The sequence below is a fragment of the Falco rusticolus genome, chromosome 2, assembly GCF_015220075.1.
Source record: "Falco rusticolus isolate bFalRus1 chromosome 2, bFalRus1.pri, whole genome shotgun sequence".
NCBI classification, from domain to species: domain Eukaryota; kingdom Metazoa; phylum Chordata; class Aves; order Falconiformes; family Falconidae; genus Falco; species Falco rusticolus.
The window spans coordinates 6,859,172-6,882,427 of NC_051188.1; the positions used below are offsets into that span (position 1 = coordinate 6,859,172).

Consider the following 23,256-nt stretch of genomic DNA (forward strand, 5'->3'; position numbering starts at 1 on the left):
AAGCCAGTAAAGTTTTCCCCCTAATCAATAACAGAAATGGTGAAAAGCACATCCGAATTCAAGATTATTAAAATTTAATCAATTTCAATGTGCAACTAAAGGAATGAGTTCAAAAATACTTTTAGCAGTGATTTAACATTTATTTATACTAAGTGTAGTATTTCCTTTGTGTGGTCCCTGGATAATTCAACAGCTTCATTAGGTTTTCAGTCAAAAAGGCACAAATGCAACTGCAAGCACAGACATACCAAATTTCTAGCAAGTTACTATATATTTATGTGATAGCTGTACGCAAAAATATTTCACAGGCCGTAACTTAATTATAGTGAAAATTCTTTGTGGGAAATAATTAAAGTGGACAATTCAGAAAACTTTACAAAAATACTTCTTTTTATTAAAAGCAGCAATTTCAAGCAGAACAATACACAGAATGTAAACATCACTAAGTTCAGCTCCAGCCTGCCGAACCTTCGAGAAAAGTCTACACTAAATGCATCTACCATACTAGCGAGTTAACAGACTATATTATAATTTGAAAATATATTTTCTACTTTGAATTAAGAAAAAGTAATTTATCGTAGTCTGTCCCAGCGCCAGATACTGGCATCATCACACACAGCTATAAGAATACTACTGTCCCTGCTAAAACTGGTTTGTCGAATGGCAGCAACACATTTAGGATGAGTAAGAGTCGTACACCTATAAATAAAAGAAAATGATTCAGCTGCAACATTAAATCTGCACTCATTACTACATTATGTAGCACTGTTCCACCAGCTCCTTATGTGACCTAGGAGGAACTGAAGGGCCACAGGATTATGCCCTTCACAGTGTGTTTTGCATTCCAAGCGTGGACTTGGGAAAGCAGTCGCTTCCTGCTCACCCACCGCCATTTCTTATCCACCCAATTTTAATTGAAGCACTGACTGAAAACTCACTGAATCACATTACTTAGGACTTCATAATCATTGTTTTTTCCCAGTGGTTAGGAAAAAAATATCATAACTGGGCGATGAAGAACTGCAGCATTTTCAGAAATTTCATGGTTTTATATATATATACACACACGCATGTATTTATATAGATTTTATATATAATATATACAAGTATATATAAATATAATGGAATTATTATTTATATACATAGTGTATACACATTTTACACAGATAATGGGGGTTTTTGGTCTGTTTTGTTTTTGTTCAGCTTTTGTATGTAAGACATGCTGTAAAACTGCCTGGCCACACCGGGGAGGAGCTTAAAAGCCACACCGCTTTCTCCACATTGTACTCAAAGCCAACCTTTACACTGTCATTACTCTAGTCCTTTCACCTATTTCTCCTTTATCATGTGCTACACCTACCTAGCACATCTTCCCTCAATTGCTTTGTAAATTTTCACCTAATTAGTTTATAAGCTCTTTGAGAAACAAATTCTTTTTTACTGTATCTACATATAGTACCCAATACAATCTGACTGAGGCCTCTTGCCACTTCAATAATATAAATAACACATCAGTAAAAAATAATAAATGGCAACCTTTAGGGGCTCAGAATGTTTATTTACCTAGTAGCTAGAATGGAAAGTGGTGAGTACTGTTAAAGAATTTCTATAGTTATTGGTAAAGGAAAAAGGAAAGTATCCCAACTCCCTGTCTTAACAAAATTTAAAAAAAAAAAATTCACTACTCACTTGGCTTTATGAGGATCCTCTATTTCTAAATCCCAAACATAAAGTTTGCCAACCTGATTGCCCAGAGCAAGCATCTTTGAAAAAAAAAAAAAAAACAAAAAAAAACACAACACCAGAGAATAGACATGTTAAAATACTATCTCAAAGAATGAAGTCAGAATTTTATAAAGACTCTATAGCTGATAAATTGTGTGTGACTGTTTGAACACGAATGACTTAGTTTGTTGAAGGGGTTAGAAAGGCTATAAAATTTGCCTCCTTTATTCCATTTTATTGTCCAGCTCTGCAGATGGGGGAGGAAGATATCAGTAAACACACCTTTGATGGAAAATAAGTATTTAATTGGTGGGACTTTTTTACCAGGCAGAACACAGAATGAAACATCTGCAGCTCCTGCAGTTTCCTACAAAGCCCCTCACAGCAAACGGTTCTGTTTCTCAATCATCACATGAATCAAGACTTTTCCCATGCCCATAAACATAGAATCAATGAAAAGCTACGCACATTTAAATACAGCGAAGTCAAATCTGACACATACCTTTTGCCAGAAATCCATTGAAAACCTCATGTACCATATATCACACTGGCTGTAATCAAATCTCCCCAAAATGGTCACATTTGATTCACTGGGCTTGATTTTATCTATATCATCTTCCATTTTGCCAGGTTTCCAGCACACAATGGCATTTTCACAAGACTGGGGTGGGGAAAAAGAAAAATCACCTGTATTTATAATTTGTATTGCACATTCAGTCTAACTTAATTATAACCAAACATTTCATCTCACAGCTTCCCCAATGACATTAAAAAAAGTACAACTGAAACCTCACCTCTGTCCTTGGATCACAGGCACATCACCAAGAATACATCACTGTCCATCACTGGGGAGCCTGCTGCCCTTACAGCTCTGCCAGATAACAGGACTGCAGGAGCCCTCCCTCAGCCACTTCAGAGGAAGTCAACCAGATGTGCTCAACCACACTCATGAGAAGTTTAAATTAACCTGGATTTGAGGATTGTTTACCCAATCCCTTTGACCAACAGGACCAGGCATGCATGGGTAGCTGGCAACAAGGCAGTTTGACCACCTCGTTTAATATCTGCAAGCCAATGTTACTAGGGGACACAACACATTAATCAGTTACTCCATTATGGGAGCCCTCATTTCTCCCTTTAGCAGCAGGATCCCTTAACAGTACCTATGGATTCTCTTCCTGTATGTTCCATGCAGACTCTAGGTAGCTGTTATCTATGTACTTTTAGCAGAGGTACAACTGTAGTAATAATTTTACTTCTTAAGTACAAGTTGCTTATCCACACATCCTGACAGGTGAAAAAATTCACAACACAATCCACAAAATTATTTCACACAACACAGTAATTTAGCCTAAGACCTAAATGCTAGTAAAGCTTATATTGTTTAAGATCTTCAAACAAGCACGTAAGAGTAATGTAGCTGAAAAAGCTGCAACATTACCTTGGAAAGAATTAGATCTCCCAACCATCGCACACAGTCAACATAGTTTCTATGTATGTCTCTTGTAGAAAAGTCAGGAAAGTGAATTTTCTGGGAAATAAAAGGCCTATGGAGAAAATTGCTGAGTGAGGTTCAGACAAACACAGAAGCACAAGTCCGATTTTTAATGGCCAGTTTTAACATATCTCAATGCCAAAAGGGCAAGCCTGTCTTTTTTGGTTTAATGGTTTTATAACAAAGTAGATTTTGTATGCCTTTTTTTTTTTTTAAATTATAACAGTCCCTGTTTTCATCCTCATTCCTAATGAAACAACTAGTTTCCTATGTTAAGACTGCGCAGACAGCGCTGAGCAAAGCCACTCCCTCAGATACTGAATACAGCTCCTGTTGCCAAATACTTCAAGAACTTATTAAGGTTCAGTTTTCCCCAAGATGTTGCTTTTGCAACATCTACACTGGTAAATAGAAATGCGCAGTATTAAAAAAAAAAAAAAAGCACGCTAAAAAAGCGTCATTTAATATTTGGTAACATTACCAAAACAAGCGAGAGTATTTTCACAGCTAGTTAAGTCTCATTGCTGAACATGTTCAGTGTGTTTTCTCAATTCTCTCAATGGTTTAACTAGAAGTTAAGATTAAAAAGTTGAGGAACTTCATAAAGGAGGACTTATCTATCATGTTTCTAATTGCCATGTTTACTTGACAATTTACTCGCTATCTGAAGTCAGATCACAGAATGATGAAAATTAAGGTTCTTACTACGTCAACAGTTTTGTCCCCACGCCAAAGTCAAATAACAGATACAATAATCAGTAATAACTACTCAATATAAAACTATCTGCTACATTTAATTGCACAGACTTCATTGCCTCCTAAATTTTTTGAGGTGAGAGGAAGAAAAGCTGCTGACATCTTGAAACACAATGAAATGCAAGCTTTAATTAAGAATGACAAAGGTAGTAATTCCAGACATTTTCTAGTCAAGCAGATAAGGAAATAATTAAGATACTGAAAAATAAAGGTCTCGGGACATCGAATCTGAATTCAGTAAAATTCTACTGAAGCAAACATCAATAGGACACATTCTAGAGAGATTCAGTATTCAGCACAATACCCAGATCACCCAGTATCCCCAGGAACTCCCAATTTGGATAGGAATTAACCTGGGCCACTGATGAGAGCATTCATGTTTTGCAAAGGCAGCCAAGAAGATGAAGACTACGGACTACGTACCTGTTGGTTTTATTTGGGTTGTACCCATAAGATTCTTTGATGGCATTTATCATTCTCTTGGAATTAATTCTCCAGAGTTTTAGAGAGTGATCCATTCCACAGGACATGATTTTTTCACCAAGAAGATCATAATCCTATGTATATAAAATAGTTTTGAGCACCCCCAGCCTAAGCTGCATGGTATCAACTCAGACTTTATGCCATCATTTCCATCAAAACAGCATATTCTGTGTAGACAATGCAATAAAAATGTGTATTTCAGATATAAAAGTACTAATAATGTAATCCTGCTCACTGCAAAGAAGCACAGTATCCTAATAATTATATTTACTCTCTCTCAAGAAAGAGAGGCATATTCAACAGCACTGACAGACAATGAATCTACTGCTAGTTCTCCGCCCTCAGTACATTCCCTAGGTTTCTTTTATGGATCAACTTTGGCAGAATTCCAGGGCTATGACATGGGTGATGACTATTTAGAACCACAAGAGAATAATACAGTCAGGTTTCATACAGACGCACCCCTCACCTTTCAGGTCACACAACAGGAATGAAAACAGTTCTTAAGAGCAGCACATTAAAAGTCAGCTATTCTAGTTGGTATTTGCTGGGTACCAGCGTCTGTTCACAGCCACTGAAAAGCAGCATAACTCACCTGAAATAACTTCTTTCCTTCACTACCATGTGTCTCAAAGTTTATTTGCTCTTGCTGCTTTGGCTTTGTAAGACCTCAAGAACTTCAGAAGTGGGACCATCATGAAAACTTTTTACTCTTTCTAGCCCCACTGAGCTCTGTTTTGTTTACTTCTAGGCTGCACTGTGAGAAAGCTAGCTATTGAAACATAAGAGAAGGTGAACACCTGTCCTGCATATTGAGAGGTGGCCAGATCAAACCACCTTAGATTTAAACTTGTCTATCCCCTTAAAACAGAATTTATGCACTTCAGGTTTTTTTTAAGTAGGTATAATATCAAAACAGTGCACAAGAGGATAAATGTTGCATATCGTAGGCTTACTACCCTCTGTAAATCTAAATCACTGCCCCACAGTCTTCCACTTACTGCACTTAACACCTCATCCCTGTGCCCTTCTACTCCTCCAAATATTGCAACCAGCGTGTCTGTCTGGATGTTCCACAGTCTCAATGCATGATCTATAAAGAACAAATAAAATTACATGCTGCTTTTTATAGGTACATATGAATAATATATTTCAGCTTAACCACTTTCAATAACAGGTGTTCATGTAAACATCAAAAACGCACTTAATTCTTCACTTGTTAGAAACAAATGGAACTGCATTAACTACAATTGCCATTACAACTGAACTACTGTTAAAGTAATTCTGTAAGTGAGAAGGTGTGCCCACCCCCCTCCCCTAGGGACAGCTTCTGGCAAAAATATACTTGGATCTTCAGATCATCTGAAAAGCAAAGAAGAGTCTGATCTTGGACAAATACAGTTTTATTCAGTCTTATCTCAAAAAACAATTTTATGTATCAAAATCTCCTAGAATTCCTTTCAGCCATTCTTACATCAGCATTCAGAGAAGTTCTGATTTTCCGCTTTTTCATCTTTAAAATGTTATTCTTCAAGAACCACAGAATGTAGGGATGGGAGAAACTGTTTCTATAAACAATATGTATTCCAAAGTCTGACAAATCCACTTGTTTGAAGAAAGCTTTAACAATTTCTAATGAAGAACCTCTATTGTGTTTCCCAATGGAAACGGGAACCTCTAGTGTATTTCCCTTTTGGATTCCACAAGTACATTGCACAGAATTACAGCAACACCAACTGGAAGGCCACAAAGTCCCAAATATTTTCCTCTTTTTCTACTCATCTCTCAGCCAAGCAGTTCTGAGACTCCTACCTCATGACTTCTCAGAGACAGTATCTAGTCCAGAGATTGCACACTAAAACTTGTTACATTATGGCTGACGTTAAAAAGCTATTAAAAAGAGAACCTAAAAAAATACACGGAACAAGAAATTCAACATCACAGACCCACAGCACAAACTTGACAGTTGCAAAGATCAGAGGTTCCCAACTCCTATTCTCAGGCAGCTTCAGCAGTAATGCCAAATACGCTGGAGTCAAAAGTCACTTTATGTGAATGTTTCCAACTCAAGCATTCATGAATGCTTGCTCCTGTGGCAGATCACGTACTCCCTTACTTAACAGAACAGTCAAGATTAGGAAGTTGTGGCTATTTAGACGTTCTGGACAAGCCCACAAGACACCACACCAAACCCTCACTTCTCCCTTCACTATTATGCTTTTTACACAAAGTCCAGTTAACTGGACAGCAGTCCATTGCTGCTCCTGAACGACAGAGAATGGAAGTTTTTCCCCCATGGACACGGTGGTGAATGCTGTCTGCAACACTACAACAACCCCCCTAGATGGCAACATGACTCAACAACTGAAAAAAAATTTAAATCGGCTGTTAGACCATAAAGAGCAACCCCAAATCTCACTTTCTTCTTTCCTAAAAGCAGCATTGTTCACAATCCCTTTGCACCACAAGCAGAGTTATGTTTATTGTAGGCCATGGATTTAATATGTACAAGATATATAGCCATAAAAGAGCAAGAGTTGCTCTCAACTTTCAAGGTAAACTTGTTCAGTGCCATTCATAAAAAATTCTTGGAGATTTTGGCCATTTTCAAGACCAAAATCCAATCCAAAGTATCCTGACTTACACAAAAAAAAAAGAGGTTTTTTTCCTCACCTTTGCTTACAGATAAAAGGAGATTTGGATCTCTTGGATGGAATTTCAGTTCATTGATTGCATTTCCATGGCCCACGTAGTGCTGGGACAGAATTCAGAGACCAAGTTATCAATTCCCCTCATGTTTACATGTATTTAGAAGACATAAGTATCATGCCTTACTGAAATGCAAGCAGTATCTTGAAGTTCTGAGCACTCACCTTTATGCACTGCATTGTAATAGGATTAATTATCCTAATAATACCCCTGGACCCTGCCACAGCCAGAAGAGGATGGCTTGTATTACTATCGTATGTCCACGCACAGGTATAGAAATTTTCATCTGCCTACAACACCTTATGTTAAGGAATACAGAAGAAACAGGAGATTTTTTTTTTTCTCCAAACAATGTGATTTTTTTTTTTTAAAGTAAACTTGTTGCTATTTTATGAAATTGGGTCCAGCAGAGACTCCTGGGCACTAAGAAAAAGATACATATCCAGTTATACAACTGCAAATACAAGCAATGCCATCTTTTCTATAGGCGCCAATTTCCTCACTTCTGTTCCGTAAGGTACAAGGAATACCTCCTCTCTCTTGGCATCACTTTTTAATCTCTTTCTCCAAAACACCTGAAGATTGGGAATAATGAATCAAGACTGAGTTCACAAGTTATTGACTTGCGTATCGCAAATGATCAACACAACTTACTAACGCTTCAGAGCATGAAACATAGTTCTTAGGCTTTAAACCCAGTTCCAATTCATAGGGAAGTGGAGACCACTGCAAAGCAGTGAATGTGAAACATTACACAAATATTAGTGTTGGGAAGATTAAACTGATGGAGAATCAGTTTTCAAGTATTTTAATACAGCATGGTCCACGAGTCTGCATTTTTAATATTTTTTTCAATAGAAGAGCCTCTAGGATGTGGGATAGAGGTAAGACTTGGACCTAAGGAATGTGCCACATGAGCAAAGTATTAAATCACAGACAAAAACTTTGTATGCTTTTTCCTATAAAGCCTCTTCATTTTTGAGAGGAAGTGAACAAGTGGCTTTTTAACTTAAAAGGATACATCAGCATCCACATACGACTGCAACAGACGGATTTCTCCTTGTGAATGACATTCATATAAAGTAACCTGAAGGGAAAAAAAATGGGAGAGACTGCTGCTTACTTGTGCTATTTCAAAAGGAAATCACATGCACCTGTGTATTGACTGCCTGATGGGGAGAGGTAGCATGCCTTTACAGTTTAGATCTCATCTATCATCTGTTTGTTTCCAACAGGTAGAAATGGTTTGATAAAAGAACGCTCACAGCAGCTTCAGTAAAGCACCACTCCAGGACTTGTCAGCTGTTCTTCCCAGATATTAACATCTGTTATTTGAATTGTCTTAGTAAGATTAAACTCTATTTGGACTGTTACTACAGCCATCTCTAACATGACTTGGTCTTTTAGTGAGCCACACTGATGCTGTTTAATCTTAGTTTAGTCACTTCTGGTGACTGCCAGGAGGAAGAAACCTGGAAATGAAAGGCTTCTTGTTTATTCACAACACTTGCATAGAATGCACTTCAGGAGTTATTTTCAAGACTGAAATGACACAGATCCTGGCTCAGAAAAAGCCTATAAATTTACCCTGCACAAGCCATTAATTTACCTACTGAGCTGCCTGCCATCATTGCAGACACTTCTCATCCTATTTTAGACCCATGACCTTTTGGAAACAATAACATCTATGAAGAGCAATTTTAGTAAGAAAATACATTTACACACCTCTCTTCCTTATCCCATGTTTATATTACTGAAGGATTTTTTCCTTTACTATATAGGCTAATTCCCAAATAGCTAACACATGACTTCATAAAACAAGCCAGAAGATGTAACTCTCCCAGATAACAGACGTTACACACCTCAGAAATAAAGCTTTCTACATGAAGTATCCTGTGTCCGTACTAAATACAGGTAAAGGGATTGGCTGAAAAAAAGAATGCAAACAGAACCACATGGAAGGGCTTACGGTTAAAAACAGATTACTCACTCTGTTGCTGCCTACAGTGGCAAAAACGAGAGGATCACCTTCTTTACTGTGCCAGTTAAACTGGACTCCAAACAAAGGCTGCCCATGGTCCTCCTGTAGATGTAAAGTAAGATTAGAGACAAAAAAACCCCAAACCCACAGGCATGTTACCTCTGTGAAATTCAGCTGTGGTCGTGAACAGTTTAATTTATATTTTCCTCCTCAAACTACTGGGTTCACATCCAGTATAATTTCTGATACTGAACAGTTAAAAAGAACAGTTTTGTAACATCACATTTTAACTTGGCTGTCCTAAAGGGAGGTTAAAGGAATATTCTGACACCTCCCCTTTTTCTTCCCCTACCAAGCTTTTTTAAAAAAAGCAAAGGGGAAGAACTGTTGTCTCACAGTTATGGCCAGAAGCCAGCAGAACTCCCGAGTTATAATTGCAGCTCTACTACTTTTGCAATTTTGAACAAGGCAACCTCTGCATCTAAGGCGACATCTATATGCACTTTCTATGGTTATAATTACTTCCCTGCAAGGATTTACAGTTTTGCAGAGGAGAACTATTAAGACAGAGAAGAATCGGACTAGAAGGGTGGAGAAGGGCCACATTTAACTATTACAGCACAGTTAGGTCTTGCGACTGCACAGACACTACGAATGCTCTCCAGCATGTCACAATGCTGCTGCAAAGTTCATGCCTTCAAAGTGTTTTCAGATCACCTTCACAGTCAACACGGAAATGCCAAATACTATTTTTATACAACTTACATCAGTTTAATAGAGAAAAAAGAAGCAGATATGTTTATGAATTGCGATGAATATGGTGGTGCTTGTTAATAATTGATAACAGTATTTTGGCCTGTCCTGACAGGATGTTTTCAGTAAGAATAATGTTCATTAAAGTGCCTCCCCACAGGGGACTGTCTGGGACAGTGCAAGCAGGAAGGAAGTGTCTCGTCTCATGACGGCTGTTAAGCGGCCTTCAAATGGCAGTGCTTCAGAGACAACACAAGGAATGCCCTGGCAGCTCTGGCCTATCCAAGAACCAAAGAATAAATCTGAGGAGAGGGTGCGGGTGGGGAGTCCAACGCTACCCAGAAAAGTAAGGAAGTCTGGAAGAATTTAAAATAGCATTATTTACCGAGAAAGGCAGTATCTATTATTAACAGAGATAACTAGAAGAGCTAAAAAATTAGAAAATCTTTCACAGATGAAAGGTCCTGCAATTCATATGAGAGGTAACAACTTCCAAAGCTGAATACAGATTAAAAAGAATTGTTCAAAGTTTAACTCAAAGTATTACCCACCATACCATGAAAGAACGGACTAGTGGCTTTATGTGATGAGGGATATTAGCAAAGGGAAAAGTAGCAAGGTTATTAGTGACCCCAGGACAGAAGGAAAAAGCAGGTATTCAGCATCTGTAAAGCATTATCGGTTAATCAGAGATGAAGAATGAGGAAAACTATGCCATAAAATTACATACACAAGGTCATGATTTTTAGTGTCCCATGAAATTTACAAATTTTACTGTCTAGGCTTGTTTTTTAGCATATTTAAGCCTTTCCTGAAGAGAATGGCTGAGAGGTCAAATACAGAATACTTAAAAAAAATTTCTACTAATAATTGATTGGGGTTTAACTTTTGTATTAGAGTTCATGCTGGTGAATACTGGGGGCTTTTGACATACCGCATGAAGATAACACAGGTAAAATGCATGATTCTTACTGCTTTATTACAGACATGTATTCGCAGGTTTTGCACTTGTTTTACTGGAATAACCTTGTTCTCTGTCATCTGCACTGTTTCTGACAAATTTAGTGAAATGGGGAAAGTAAAAAGGAAGATGTTTTTCCCCCCCAAGCTTGGATGGTTTTCCAGCATCAGCTGTAGTAAGTTTATGATTTTCTAGGTAGGACCCAGACTAGGGTGACACGTAACAAGAAGAGAGATACAACAGATGGCTATACTGTTTCTGTATTTTTATATTTGAGTGCACACTTGGAAGTATTTAATAAGCTTTTTCAAAGACAGCCTATTTCCCTGGAAAAACTACTCTGCGAGACACATGTCTTTGTATGACCTACAACACCCACACTATGTTCCTCACATTGAGTGCTACAACCTCCAAGAGCCTGACCATACATATCGCAGTTTTTCTGGTGTCTAATAGATGAAGTCAGGCTGAGGCTCTTGTAGGAAGTCACTACGGTATCTGAAGAAGTTACGCTCACCTCCTTTAAACTACCATCATCCTCACTAGTCAGAGACAGCACAAGCTATTTTGATAATACTTCTCTGCTCTAATTTTTGTCCCAAGCGCTAAACAGTGAAGCAGGTTTTTAAAAACATTACACTTTTAGGTGCTACACAATATGGTTATCCTAAGATGCCAAGTATGTCACGCAAAATTGACCACTAGCTTGTACAGACGGAAGACTGACCCAGATGCTGGTACAAAAGTAGAACTCTGAAATGTCATCTTAACCCTGGTATGATTAAAGGGCACAAAACCCAAAGGACTCAGGTTCTTTGTACACCAGAGAAAGAAGGCAGAGGAGAAAATAGACCTACAATTGTTAAAAAAGCAAATAAATAACAAACCAATGGTTAGTTCTGCCCTTACTCAATGCCAACTCAGGCTCAGTCAGAGAGTAAGCCTACAGCTGTTTTTAGACTGAGGGCAGTGAAGTAATAAGCCAACACAAAAAAATAATCACCTGCGACTACATGAACACATTTTAATAACGCTGTCACCCACAGTGCCAGTGGGAAACCAACCGACCACGCATGCATTTCCAGTTCCCAGCTATGGAAGCAAGCCAGTATTGGCAGTGGTTGTAGCTACTTCTCCTTTACACACCAACAAACTAGAATCTTGTATATGGTTGCTTACTGACTCCCAGCTCAGGGGACAGTGAGTAGAAGCTGAGACACCACCCACTGCTAACAACCACTGAGCCACACCCTAAGAAAGAGTAAAAGGTAGGAGGGCAAATACCAGCACAGTTTTAAAGGGAGCAGATCAAAGCAGAATCCACATGGTTCTCTGCTGAAAGATTTATAAGCAAAACATGTATGGATGTGCAACTGTTAGCTTTATATGCTCATTTAGGAACCACAGTTCCATTCAGCCCACAGGGAGCAAAAGTTTTTCAGTAGTGCAAAAAAAAAAAAAAACCCACACAAAAAAACAAAACCAGGCAGTATTTTATTTCCTGTCATATTCCAAGTTATATTTTTGTTTTCTTGATGCTTACATATCCCCCAAAATAACTTTCACAGTAGTATTTAAAAGGCATATTTAGCAAGCACTTAGTTTTTCAGGCTGAATCATAAGCATTTAACAGTCAAAGCAGACAGAAATGGCCATATTTCTTTGTTTCCCCAAGGAAGAAAAGTAAAAAGCAAAATAAGAGGGAAAAGCAAGAGTAGGAAAGTGTAAAAAACACATCATTTTTATATCCCTAAAGAATAATAAAATTAACTTCCATGTCTTTAAATCATGTTGACTCTTCATTAATTTCAGTACATGCACCTTAAAGCATAGTTCAAAGAGATTTAAACAATGGGATATATGATGTGATATGCAGAGTGACAAGTGTCTTTCTGAACCCATAGACAACATTCAACTGTTGAAGAGTTTATCTCCACAGTATCTGCAAAATTAGCAAAGAAGAACAGGAAAAAGAAAAGGAGAGGCTTCTTCAAACATGAAGTAAAAACTGGTTACCAAATTTGGCTGCTACATAGTCTTTGTATTAACATGCTTGTTTATTAGCATTAATTTCGATTTAAAGAGAAATGGGGGGAAAAGATAAAAGATATCCCACTTAACTGAAATGCTACATTTACTCCCTCACAGCTTGATTCCACTTGCACAGGAATGTGCTCTCAGGCCCTGATCCAAATCCATGGAAGTCGGGGATTGCTTAACTTCATACAGTGGTCTTTTGGGTCACCCTATTAGTGGGGCCTGGGTTGAATTTAGGGTGAAGGAATGTTGTGTTTTCCCAGAAGATGCTTGAAAGTACTAATCCCTTTGGAATATTCGGTCGGCAGACAGAAAACAAAGGCTCAGCAAAATTAAGAACCTGTTAAATGTTTGGGTGCTGAAAGGCCGACACCTGTGTTTGAAGTATAACTTGAAGCCACAAAAAGCACTTCTGTGGGAGCAATTCATGCGAGAACAGCTGCCTACCTAGGTGAAAATGAAAGAACTTCCTTTCCTCCTACACCCTGAAAGGACTGCAGATAATTTTTATAGTTCAAAAAAAACACATTAAGATCAGCTTATTTCCCAGATACTTTTGTCAGTATAACTGCATATCACAATTTCTCCAGTGGCAAAGCTCATTTAGGAGGTTTCCATGCTCCAAATTTCTCATCCCCTCCTGCACGGCTACCCTAGCATTTCAGTGAGGCAGTCTAAAGCCAAAGTTCAGAAACAGCTACATCAGCACAGCTCAACAGTTAAGTGTGTGGGAATAACAAAAAACTCTTAAAGCAAGTCTGCAGAAAATATCCACTGCAGAGCTGCACACTAAATATAAAGTTTAACAAAACTCCCATCTTGTTCCAGATGCAATCTTTGCTTTATTTAGAACTCATAAAAATCCGATCTGATGGCATGTTTACAGCTTTTGCCAAATAAATATCCCACACAATGAGGAGGAATGAAAAAACAACATCCTGACAGTGCAAAAGAATAGAAAAGAAAATTCATTCAGTCCACCATAGTCTGTCACCAGTGCAGAAGAAAACAATAATACCCTAAACCACAAGAACTGAGAGTAAAGACCATGAATCCACATCCCTTAATGCTAGTATTATGCAGGGAGATAAATATGACCTAGATCAGGTGCAAACACACAATCACAACACTCACAATATATTAAGCAAACTGCACTATACAGCATTTATGACAATTTCCAGAGGACAGAAAATACCCAATCTGGTAAGCAGGAGGAAAAAGCTATTCCAAGATCATTGGAATGTTTTGTGGGGGTTTTAGGGGGTTTTTTTAACACATTTTAACAAGTAGAAAAATCTGTACAGGTTCTGTGTTTTTACATCAAGTTGTCACAGGTTTCATTTTATCTGAATTTGTTTATTCGGTTTCTTATCTTTATCTCAAGCAACTACAGCTTCAATGAAATACGTAATCATAACATATCACATATAACTTTGCAAACCTGTACAAAAATTGGGTTAATTGCAGAACTACCTAGTGTTTCCTATTTCTCAGCATCCTTTTCCTTCAAAACTTCAGCCATTCCAAATATGAAAGGTACTTTCTTCAAATGAACATGGAACATAATCTATACAGATATTTCAAAATCTCTATTTTGACACCATTTCAGTCAACATTAACATTACTTGCCAGCAAGTGGTACCCAGCATTCCCGTGCTGAAGCTTACACATACCTACCTTTAGGCTATTTACACATTTGAAGGAATATTTGCACTTCTTTGACTTCCATTTTCCTTTCCCCCAGCTTTTTCTTCCTGGTGCATTAGGAGTGTTTGTTGGTGTATCAGGGCGTTCAGTGTTAGTACCACTTTCAATACTAACGGCATCATCCTGAAAACATTTAAATTATATAGGAGGTAATAAAGATATCATTAACTGCTGTATAAATTCAACTGATTTTGCAGCACTTGGCCTTTTCACTTTTTGTTCTTCTCTGTAGAGAACAGAAGATCTCCTAGGACTCGGTGTTATTTAGATTCATGTATTTAAATATATTACTAACATAATAGCATTCCTCCCTAGAAACAGAACATGAGTCACATGAGGCCTTATCCAAGAGGGAGAGATGTGAACTGTGATCTAGTGAAGTTTCTTCAGAATACTGGTAGCTGCTTTTAAGAAAATGTCTAAAGATAAAGCAGTTACTTTCCCTAGAAAAAAAATCTTTGACGTAGATGAAATCAGTACTCTGAAGCACTGAAGGAAGAGGCTGTTTGTGTAAAAACATTATGCTTAGCCATACCAAGAATCTAACTGTTCTGAGACTTCTGTACGCCCTCAGCAGCATCAGGCACAGCAGTTCTGCAATAAGTCAGCACTGCCACTAGAAGAGTAAGTCCTACCTCTCCCTCCTGCTCTTTTCTAAAGATACTTTCTTCAACTAAAAGCTAAGAAAAAAAAATTAGCTTTCTGTCAGATCAGCTAACTACAGCTAACTAAACCAACTGCCCCTCCAACCATCAGCAGCCAGAGCTGAGGTAACGATGGGGAGAACTGAAAAAAAGGGGTGTGCAAAACAACCCACCGAGGCGCTGAGCAGTTTTAGATCAGCTTTGGGCAATTAACACTAATTTCATATGCAGACTGACTGCACAACACTACTCAAAATAACATTTCTATTCCCTGCATCACCCATCAACATCACAGTGCACTTCAATTTCACCTGCATCATAACTGGCAACCCTGTGCTTCCATATGAGTAAGTTCAGCTTGTTAAAAATCAACTTGTTTTGTTTTGGTTTTGGTTTGTTTTGGCAAGGTAGTCTGGTCACTTTCATCGGAGTAGTTGGGCGGAAAAGAACTCATTCGAAGGCCCTGTGATTTCCAGATCAGAGCTAAGGGAGACAGAGGCAGACAACAGTCTGTCACTGGAGGAGATTAAGCGTAACATGAAGCTGCATCAGGAAACCCACTAGGAATGTGGAATAAGGTCAACTATAAAGACTAATACACCAATTCCCACCAAACATTTATTCTTTGTCCTAGTTTTGTGTCTGTATTATCAGAAGCCAGTAGAGGTGTACCAGCCTGTTTGCCCAACAACTCTGAAAATCAGGACATCAAGAGGAAAAAAAAAGGAAGGACAACACACAAGCCTGTAAGTGAACTGCCTAAACCTGGGGTCATTCCCCTCAAGTTGCACCCCTGAAAAAGCCAGCCCTCCCTTAATGTGCATAACAGAGTTTAACGATTTTTACGTTTTCTCGTTTCTTCTCCATTACACTAAAAAATTTTCAGAGTTTGCCAAATTCTCATCTCCCAAGTGTACTTGCTAGCCAGAGTCATAATAATTTACAAGACTGATGTTTTATCTCTGGACTAGTCAGATATTGTTAATATAAGAACACCAAGTACCTGGTATGATGCAACTACACCGGGTATCTGCAACTACAACATAACCGACAAACTTGCACTCAGGATACCTGCGGAACAAAATATACCCTTTTTCCAAATCAACACTATTACACCAACTTTTAAACAGAATCCCCATCTTTCAGGAAGAGTGGAGTCCAGTAACAAACTCAAAAGGGAATCCTTTCACCATGGAAATACATCGCATTTTCAATAACCAGAAAGTCCACATCTGTAGTCACTGACAGCCTACAAGGGGCACCAAAGTAAACCTGAATGGCTTTGTTAAAAAAACAAATTCGGCAGCAGCGGTGCAGAGCACCTCAAACCTGCCTGTCACCTCACAAGCAGCATGTCCACAGGTTGCGGGGGATGTGGTCCAGATCCCTTGCTTTCTAGGTAAGTGCTCTAACCAGAAAAAAAACCCCACACTGCATAAAGCTAACACCCAAGTAACCCCCCCACACACACTCCATAACTAGACAAAATGACTGCTATATACCTTAGACTAAGTTTATCTCTCAAGTCTAAAGCTATTCTAGATCAATCACATTACCTTTGCTCTGAACACTAGATTTTAGCCCAACTTCGAGAATTACAGTCCTCATCCCCTGCTGCCGCCTTCTGCTGACAGAGGCTTATGAGCACTATCCCCTACTCCTCATTCACCAAGGGGCCGCACACACAAATTTATGCCACATGTTACTCCGCAACGTGACGGTGAAGACACGCGCCACAAATCTGCAAGAAAAAATGACCCATTTTTTTTGGCTGCAAAATGGCCAAAGAAAGCCTGACATTTCGAAACAGACTTCGAGCCAGAGCCCACTGAGAGTTTGGGCCTCAAATCCTCCCTCACCCACGTGGAAGGAAAGTGAGTGTCTCTCCCAGAGACCCACGCCGGTCTCTGCCACCGGGGCCTCCCTCCAGCGGCCCACCGGGGGCAGCCACCGAGCCCCGGCGGCCGGGTGACACCCGCCCCTCCCTCCTCGCCCCCAGCCCCTCTCCCGCCCGGGAGGCGCCCACGCCCCGGCGGGGTCGGACGGGGCCCTCGGGGCGCGGGACACCCCGAGTGGGCCGGCCCGGCAGCTCCTCTCACGGCGAGGCCCGGCGGGCGAGGCCCGGCGGGCGCGACCCCCCCCCTTTCCACCGCCTTCGCCTCAGCGCTCCCGCCCGCCCCCGGCGCGAGGCCCCGCGGCCGCCGCGCGCGCGCTCCCGCCTCACCGCCCCTCCCCCCCGCCCCAGCCGCCCACTCCCGCGCCCCGGCCTCACGTTCTCGTCGCCGGACAGGTCCCCGGGGTTACTGTTCTCGTCGCTGCTCAGCTTCTGCTTCTTCGCCGGCATCTCACCCCCCACTCCCGCCGATGCCGCCGCCGCCGGGGCTTCTCCCCGCTCAGACATCTTCCCCGCCCCCCAACCCCGCCACGCAGCCGCAAAGCGCGGACGGGGAGGTCGAAACGCCTGCCGTAAAGCAGCCCCGCGCCCCGTTCCCCGGCCGGGGAGCGGCGAGCTGCCACACTGCTGAAAAAGCGCTCTTCCCGCGCCCGGCGGCGCGCGGCGCCTCAGGGCCTGGCGGCGGCTGAGGGGGCGCTGCGGGCGGAGGGGTCCTTGCTCGCCTCGGCGAGGCTAGGCGTTGGGTTAGCCCGTCGTTTTAACGGCAGGGAAACGTGGTGGCACTTTATATCGTTGCTTGTGGCCTGGCCGTGCGAGGCAGGTCCGGCCGAGGATACGTGTGAGGTAGAAACGAGCAGTCCCTGTCGCCACGGGTGCTAACGGTCCCTCTGTCCGTCTTGGTGCGGTTGTTGTTTCTTGTGCCTAAAGGACTTTCGTTGTCTTGCTCTACAAAAGTCCTGTAATCTGAAAATGGTGTTTCGGAGGAGTAAGATAAGCTCTGCTCAGCTGCCTGCTACTGTACTCCCTGACAAGTTCCTTCTACAGCTATAAATGAAATAATTGCAGTTGCCAGATTTGTATTTATTTATTTCAGAAATCAAAGGTCCCAAAGTCATAATAATTATGAACAGTAAAATAAAAAAACTTCCACCGAAGGGGAAAAGTAATTGGCCCACAGGCACAGTGTCTTATCTTGTAGGGGCAGAAACAAGTCTTTCCTCCCTGAGGGAGACATTCCAGTCTCAAAAAGCAATTGCTTTGAGGGCAGTGGCAGAGGTGAACCATGCTCTGTATGTAAAATTTAGTCTCGCATCACCCTTGGAGATAAAGAGGAAAAGATATGCTTAAAATGATGCACGTAGTATAGTGGTTCTAGCAATGAACAGTCTCTTCTTCTGCAGAACTGTAGGCTCCAATGAAGCATTACATAATATATAGCAAAAGGTTGTAGTTCACAATTAATAAAGCTCTGTCTGGCTCTGTGCTGTAAGATCAAGGTTGTGATAAGTGTTTGTGGGAGAATGTACAGTCTTGCGCTTTTTTCAAGTATGACAGGATGTTTTGAGACTGGCATCTTAATTAAGAGTAAATCACAACTGTGCTGCAGATCTGTTGAAAGAAGGGCAGGCATAAAGTTTTCAGTGGTGAGAATTTTTAACTTCTCCCCATGGGTGCCCTTGAGCTACTGGAGGGAAGACAGCTCCCCTTCGTTTCTCAGCTGTCAGCTGACATTCTCCAGATGGCCAGCTACACATTCAACTCCACCAGCTTTCACTGGCTCATCCCAAACATAAGGAAAGTGAAAGCTTCGGCTAGCCCGTGCTTCTTGGCTTGCATGTGGGAAGGTTCCCCACCCACGCCCAGAATCAACCAGTTTGGTCTCCATCACCAGCTTACTGGGCCCAGACTGGTCTATGCCATTTCCTATCTTCTGGATGCTAAATGACTCCCTTCACCCAGTAACAATCCTGCTGTCCTCACTAGACCGTTCTTAGTCTAAACCACTTGCCTTTTTTTTTGCTTTCTCAGAAGATACAAAAGGCCGGTACACCAGGGGAGCTGAGTTTCCAAAAGTACACTTCATCAAGCTTCTATTTAAAGAATTAGTTGTGTGGTTAAACACCAGCTTGGAAGTTCAGAGGATTTGCTTCAATTTGTGCTCTGCTGAGGTTCTCTTTGGAAAGTGTCTATGCTTTTCTGTACCTCAGTTTATTGACTGTATTATGGGAGAAGCTGGGGGTATAATATCCAGGGGGGAGGGGGTGTATTATGATAAAAAAATATACATTATATTCATTATTTGTTTAATTAGTATGATACTGCTATATAGATACCACAGATACATTAACTAAGAAGTAATAGGGCCCTTGACATAGTGTACAGAGGAAAATGGGAGAACAATATAATATTTTTAAAAAATCTGCAGTCATTTTCAAGTAACAATAATTCTTTGGTATTTTAAAAGCACGTGGTAGGTACTTGGGAGGGCTAGACTTAATATATACGGGAGGATTTTGCCAAATGTGAGTTCTCATGGGATTGTAATAGTAAATGTAAAAAAATAAAATAATTCTGAAATGCCTTGAAGACATGAGGTCTTAAGATATGAGCTGCTTTGGGGGATTTATTACATACAAGAATACTTCTGGATCATTCAGGGACATTGAAATACTTTTTATATATGTGGGTTGAAAGTAAATCAGTCTCATTCTTTTCAAGGCAGGCTTCTTCACAGAATCATGAGATCATGTAGATTAGAAGGGACCTCCAAAGCTCATCATCTTTAACCCCTGCTCAAAGTAGGACCAGTTCAAGCTGATTCCTCAAGGCCTCATTGATTCCAGTTTTGAATACCTTCAACACAAGAGATTTTTGCAGCCATTGTGGTCCACTGTTTTCAGTGTTTGAATGCCCTCATGGTAATTTTTTTTTTTTTCCCTTGTAATGAGTCAGAAATTCCCGTGCTTCAGTTTTTGTCCCTTTCCCCTCATTTTTGCCTCTCATTCTCTCCCTGTGCATCTGTTTTCTCTACATCTTCCCATTAGGCAGCTGTAGACAACAATAAGTTCCCTCCATAGCTTTCTCTTGAGGCTGAACATACCTAGTTCTTTCAGGCTCTCTTCATACATGATGAGCTCCAGTCCCCTGGCCAGACTGGTGGCCTTCTACTGAGCTCAATCTAACATATCAATGTCTCTCTTATACTGAGGAGCTCAAAACTGGACATTTGTAAGATGTGGCCTCACAAGTGCTGAATAGAGGGGCAGAACCGCTTCTCTTAACATGCTGGCTACACTCTTGCTAATAATAGCCTCAGTGTGGTTAACCTTCTTTGCTGCAAGGGTACTCTACTGACTCATGTTCCACCTGCTGTACACCAGGACCTCCAAGTCTTTTTCCACTAGGCTCCTTTGTTGACCTCTAACCTTTACTGATGCATAAAGCTCTTTCTCCTGCAGTGTAGGACTTTGCATCTACCTTTGTTGTACTGCATAAAGTTCCTGTCAATCCATTCCTCCAACACATCTAGGACACTCTGCTTAGAAGCTCCAACCTCCAGCTTACCAATCATTTGCCCCCAGTTGAGTATTGTGCGCAAATTTTCTGTGATTGTCCCCCATCACATCATCCAGGTCATTAATAAAAGACATTAAATGGTATGGCCCCAGTATCAATCCCTGAGGGATGCCCCTAGTAACCTGCAGCAAGTTAGACTTTGTACCACTGATCACTCTCTGAGCCAATGGCCAAGCCAGCTTTCCACCCGCCTTGAAGCCCACTTCCCCAGCCACATTTCACCAACCTGACTGTAAAGATACTATAGGAAAACATGCCAAAAGCTTTACAAAACCTTTACAGCATCCACAGCTCCCCTTTTGTCCCCACAGCCAGTCATCTCATTATAGAAACCAATCAATTTGACCTGGTAAATACGTGCTGGCAGCTACCTTCCTGTCCTTCATGTGCCTGGACCTGGCTTCCAGGAGGATTTGTTCCATCACCTTCCCAGGGACTAAGGTTAGGCAAACTGGTCTGGCATTCCCTGAACCTTTCTTCTTGCCCTTCTTGGAGATGAGTATAACCTTTACCCATCTCCAGGCACCAGGAACCTCCCCAGATCACCATAACCTTTCCAAGATGATAGAGTGGCCTCACAATGACATTGGCCAGCTCCTCCAGCAGCCTTTGTAGTATTCCATCTAGTCTGGAGGACTTGTGTGTGCCCAGCTGGCTTCAATGCTCCCTAACTGCTGTGCTGGGTATTGTTTCACTCCCACGGACCGCTGCTAGGCTTGAGGAACTGGGAAGCATAAGGACAGGCCGTATCAGTGAAAACCATGGCAAAAAAAGCCTTTTCTATGTCCTTTGTCACTGTGTCCCCTGCTCTGCGGAGCAGTGGACCCATATTTTCCTCAGCCTCCCTTTTGCTGCTAGTGTGCCTATAGCAGCTTTTCCTATTAACCTTCACCCCCCTGGCTGGTTTCAACTCCAGCTGAGCTTTGGCTTGCCTAACACCAGCCCTGCATGCTCAAGCAATGTCTCTGTATTCCTCCTGGGCAGCCCATCTGCGCTTCCACTTTCTTTACACTTCCTTTTTGTGTTGGAGCTCAGCTGGGAGTCCCTTGTACATCCTCGTTGGCCTCTTTCCATACCTGCTGGATTTTCCGCTCATCAGAACGGACTGCTCTTTTTCTTAGAGGAGGTTCTCCTTGAAGATCAATCGGCTTCCCTGGGCCCCATGCCCTCTAGGGCAGAAGTCTCCCATTGGATCCTGCCAAGAAGATTCCTGAGTAAGCCAGAATCTTCTTTCCTGAAGTCCAGGGTTGTGATTCTATTACTTCCTTTGGTCATTTCTCTCAAGATTTTCAACTCTAGTCTTGTGTTTGCTGCAGCCAAGATTGCACCTTCACATCTTTGACAAGTTCTGTCTTGCTTGTAACAGGTCCAGCAAAGACATCTCCCCTGGCATCTTTCTCCCTTGATATGCTTCAGGTAGTCTATATGAATCAGAAGGACCTCCATGCTCCTGCATTCTTCTGGTGGTGATTTTGGCAATCGGCTGGTCCACGTAGCCCAGAACTTTTTTCACCAAGAGCAGGAAGTAGAGGATACATAAGAAAGAATGTACACAATAGGGGTGGTTCAGAGAGACTTAAGAGTTAGCTCAGGGTTTCCCAGCTGTGTAGGCAACACTGAATTTTGCCATCCTAAAGATGAAAGGGCTGTGCAGTGCTGAGAAAGGGGGATGCTTGAAATGGAGAACTTGGATGGTTCCTTGAAATGGGCAGACAGATCAGGGAGTGGAGCCCTGGAAAATCAAGCTTGTTCCTGCTGCCCCAGGGAGCATGGAAAAAGCTGGAGAGGTGTTCTCCCCAGGCAGTACCTGTTGCCCTTAGACTTCTCCCATTACTCAGTGAAGCAGCTTTGAGTCTGATTTCTTAGAGCTCTGGCATTTACAGTGGGGCCCTGGCCTTTGTGTTGCTTCTGATATTGTGCTGCCTTAGGTAATGGTTATTTTACCTATGTGCAGAGATAGCCCTGCACCTGAATTGCCTGATTAATGGCACCTGCTGTATAATAAGAGTTCCTTGTTATTGATATTAAGTGTTTTCTATGTATATAGCTCGGAACTGCTGAATTAACTGGAAAAAGTAATTTTTTAAATTCTATTAGCTCGATGGGAAAACAGTCATGACAACTGAGGTGGATTCTATTCTGCTCCATGTACTGTCAAGTGCCCTGTCGGTTAATCTCCAATTACAGAGGCTGTTTTACTGGTATTTTTATTAAGAATCTGAAAACACAGCTGGACTTTCAGAACACCATTTGAGTTTAAGCCTGACAGCTAACGTTGTAGGTTTTGCCTTATGAAAACAGCAAATTTAGAAACCCATGAAAAACCATTAACACAGAAACCCGTAGCATCCCTTTAGCATAACAAGAATGCAACAGCCAGAAAAGGCTGCAATCTCTATTCCCCTCTCACTTTTGAAAGATTAATGGGTCAAACCTTTAGGTGACTCATGCTCTGAAAGCAAGGAACAGCTCACACATTTAAATCTTGCTGCAGAAGTTCAGGATGATATGTATAAAAGTCATACATTTTCTCTA

At 41.1% G+C, this 23,256-nt stretch overlaps 1 protein-coding gene across 2 annotated transcripts; it reads right to left on the reverse strand.

Annotated features, from left to right (window-relative positions):
* Positions 1–368: 368 nt before the first annotated feature.
* EED (embryonic ectoderm development) lies at positions 369–17,671 on the reverse strand. Of its 2 annotated transcripts, XM_037376925.1 has the most exons (12): positions 17,524–17,671; positions 14,578–14,730; positions 9,159–9,251; positions 8,190–8,255; positions 7,333–7,458; positions 7,133–7,214; positions 5,461–5,552; positions 4,400–4,533; positions 3,167–3,272; positions 2,228–2,386; positions 1,690–1,763; positions 369–699 (listed from the first exon to the last, which is right to left on the reverse strand). In XM_037376925.1, exons 1-12 carry the CDS (start codon positions 17,650–17,652, stop codon positions 573–575), a joined length of 1,341 nt encoding a protein of 446 aa, XP_037232822.1. In that variant the 5' UTR covers positions 17,653–17,671; the 3' UTR covers positions 369–572. The 2 variants fall into 2 exon arrangements, with proteins under 2 accessions (XP_037232822.1, XP_037232823.1); XM_037376926.1 differs by lacking the exons at positions 5,461–5,552; positions 7,133–7,214.
* Positions 17,672–23,256: the final 5,585 nt, after the last annotated feature.